Source organism: Microtus ochrogaster, chromosome 5, assembly GCF_000317375.1.
Source record: "Microtus ochrogaster isolate Prairie Vole_2 chromosome 5, MicOch1.0, whole genome shotgun sequence".
In the NCBI taxonomy this organism is placed as follows: domain Eukaryota; kingdom Metazoa; phylum Chordata; class Mammalia; order Rodentia; family Cricetidae; genus Microtus; species Microtus ochrogaster.
In genome coordinates, this window is record NC_022012.1 from 40,266,514 (window position 1) to 40,269,346 (window position 2,833).

Below are 2,833 nucleotides of genomic sequence, written 5' to 3' on the forward strand. Positions count from 1 at the left end.
ACCTGCTATGTATGATCTTGCATGAGCCTACCTGTACAGAGTTTACCTGCTATGTATGATCTTGCATGAGCCTGGCTGTGCAGAGTGTACCTGCTGTGTGTGATCATGCATGAGCCTGGCTGTGCAGAGCGTACCTGCTGTGTGTGATCATGCATGAGCCTGGCTGTGCAAAGCATACCTGCTGTGTGTGATCTTGCTTGCTCTCTCCACTTAACAAAGTTTCTCTGGTTTGTAGGTATTGTTATGTTACTGTAATTTTCTTTCTTTTTTTATTTTTAACCTTTTTATGTTATATAAATTGACTCAGCCATTTTCCTGAGATTGCATGTTTTGGATTATTTCTAGCTTTGCTCTTAGGATAGTTGACAGTCATCCTGTACATATACTGTTGGAACAACTATGGATTGTTTCTTATCTTAGATCTCTTGGGGATTTAAGTGACAGGTTCCTAGAAAGCTGAGCAGTTGTTTGCTAGGTCAGAACGTGTGGCCGTTGCTACAACCTGGTACCCACCCACTACAGGAGGTAAACAGTGACACTGTCATCGAGAGCAGACCTATGCATTTGTTCTAGCAACTGTTTTGATTTTAAAGTTAAATTACTTTTGTTGTAGAAGGAGCAGGTGTGTCCTGCTGCTCAGTCGGTAGAGCATGAGACTCTTAATCTCAGGTCGTGGGCGCCGAACTGTTGTAGAAGGAGCGGGCTGCGTCCCGCTGCCTGGCTAGCTTAACCCCCGAAATAACCACAAAAAAATTGTATTAATTTAATTACTGTCTGGCCCATTATATCTGGCCTCTTTTTGGCCAACTGTCACATCCTGATCTAACCCATTTCCCTTAATCTGTGTATCACCACAAGGTCGTGGCTTACCTGGAAAGATTCAGCGTCTCTGACCTGGTGACTTCATGGCTGCTCTCCCTGTCTGTCTTCCTCCTCCCAGCCTTCTGTTCTGTTTACTCTGCCTGCCTAAATGCTGCCCTATCAAAAGCCCAAGGCAGTTTCTTTATTCAACCAATGAAAGCAACACATAAATTATTTTATTATTCTTGAGTTTGAGGACATCAGCACATACTCCAGGCCTTCCTGACTCTGCCATACCACGAGGGCTGACTCCAAACTCTTCTGTTGATTCTGAACAGAGTGGCGGTGGTAGACCAAAGTATAGATGAATATCTGAAATTTCACATACTTTTCAATGTCCCCAGACACTAGTGGCCAGGACACAGAGCCCCTGACTTTGTTCTCCGTGTCTCCTGTGCTTGTTTTATGATTTTTTATAAGATGGCCGAGTACCCCAGTGTGGTAAGGTTTTGTTTTTTGTTTTTTTTCCGAGACAGAGTTTCTCTGTAGCTTTGGAGCCTGTCCTGGAACTAGCTCTTGTAGACCAGGCTGGCCTCAAGCTCACAGAGATCTGCTTGCCTCTGCCTCCCAAGTACTGGCATTAAAGGTGTGTACCACCACCACCTAGTACGTGGTAAGTTCTTACAAATATTCTTCCAAGGAGGTTAATTTATCCTCCTTTTTTCTACCTGTGCTGGGACCAAAACCAGGGCCTTACATACTTGGTTCACTTTACCTCTGAACCATCCCATTCTTTAATCCCTAGGTTCTCTTAACCCAGAGATTTCATACACACTCTTCACCTAGGAAACAGAGGAGTCACACTTTGACTGCCTTTCTACCTAGGTGTCTGCCAAAAAGCCTCTGATTCAGACCTTTCTCCTCCACGGCAAAAACAAAATCCAGGACACCAGGATTCTGACTCAGATCTGTCACCGCCACGGAACAGACAGAGACGCCGGAGCTCTGACTCTGACCTCTCTCCACCCCGGAGAAGACAGAGGACCAAATCTTCTGATTCTGATCTCTCTCCTCCTCGAAGGAGTCCCCATCCTGGGAAGAAGGTAGGGATTTCCAGGACTTGTGTCTTTATCAGACACATCTATCCTCCCATCTATCTTTACAGACACCAAAAACATTGCAGCCAGAGAGTCAAGATTCAGTTCAGTAAGTGTGAGTTAATGCACTTCTGGAACTTCTCTCTGAAGGTAACATGGCTCTGACTCATGTGAGCTGGACTTGTAAGCAGAGGCTTGGGGATGCCTTTTCCAGGTGCTTAAAGGTTTGAAGGCTTTGCAGATACTGCACAAAATGATGCTCAGAATAGCTTGGATTATGGACTGCTGTCTATTTCCAGTTTTGGATCAGGAGTGCCTAGCTTATACCAGATTTCCTAGGCGGCTCCAGCCTTTTATAGCCTTGTAATGCCATAAGTTTCAGCATCTCCAGAAGACTCCCTGTTGTTGCTGGGTTTTTTCTGTTTCTGTTTTTGTTGTTGTTGTTGTTTTGAGAGTACTCCAGGGTTGCCTTGAACTTCAGACCCACCTGCATCCTCCCACCTGATAGGATGATCAGGCTACCACCTGTTTTCTTAATAATAAGCCGAGGCTTACAGCTTGCAGAGTGCAGTTGGAAGCACAGAACCCCAGGAAACCAATCATAGCTTTAAATCCTTCTTCTGCTACTTAATATCTGTGAGATTGGGCAAGAAACTTGATTTCTTTAATCCTCAGCTTCCTTTCTGAAACATGCATAGGTGAGTTCAAGGCCAGCCTGTCCTGTATGGGACCCTATCTTAAAAAGAGAAAGAAAGCTTGCGTGTTCTTAGCCTCTTCTTCTATGGGCTGTGTGTTTCTCTTTCTGTTTACTTTAAAATTTAATAGTATAAGCCGGGCGATGGTGGCGCACACCTTTAATTCCAGCACTCGGGAGGCAGAGGCAGGTGGATCTCTGTGAGTTCGAGACCAGCCTGGTCTACAGAGCTAGTTCCAGG

General features: G+C 45.0%; 1 protein-coding gene across 3 annotated transcripts in view; it reads left to right on the plus strand.

The window, feature by feature from the left end:
* Nucleotides 1-2,833, plus strand: part of Bud13 (BUD13 homolog) — a 20,735-nt gene that overhangs the window by 8,350 nt on the left and 9,552 nt on the right. For all 3 annotated transcript variants that reach the window (XM_013346173.2, XM_026779488.1, XM_026779489.1), the window contains exon 6: nt 1,687-1,904. In XM_013346173.2, coding sequence (XP_013201627.1) covers nt 1,687-1,904 — 218 coding nt within the window. The remainder of the gene's footprint in view (nt 1-1,686; nt 1,905-2,833) is intronic.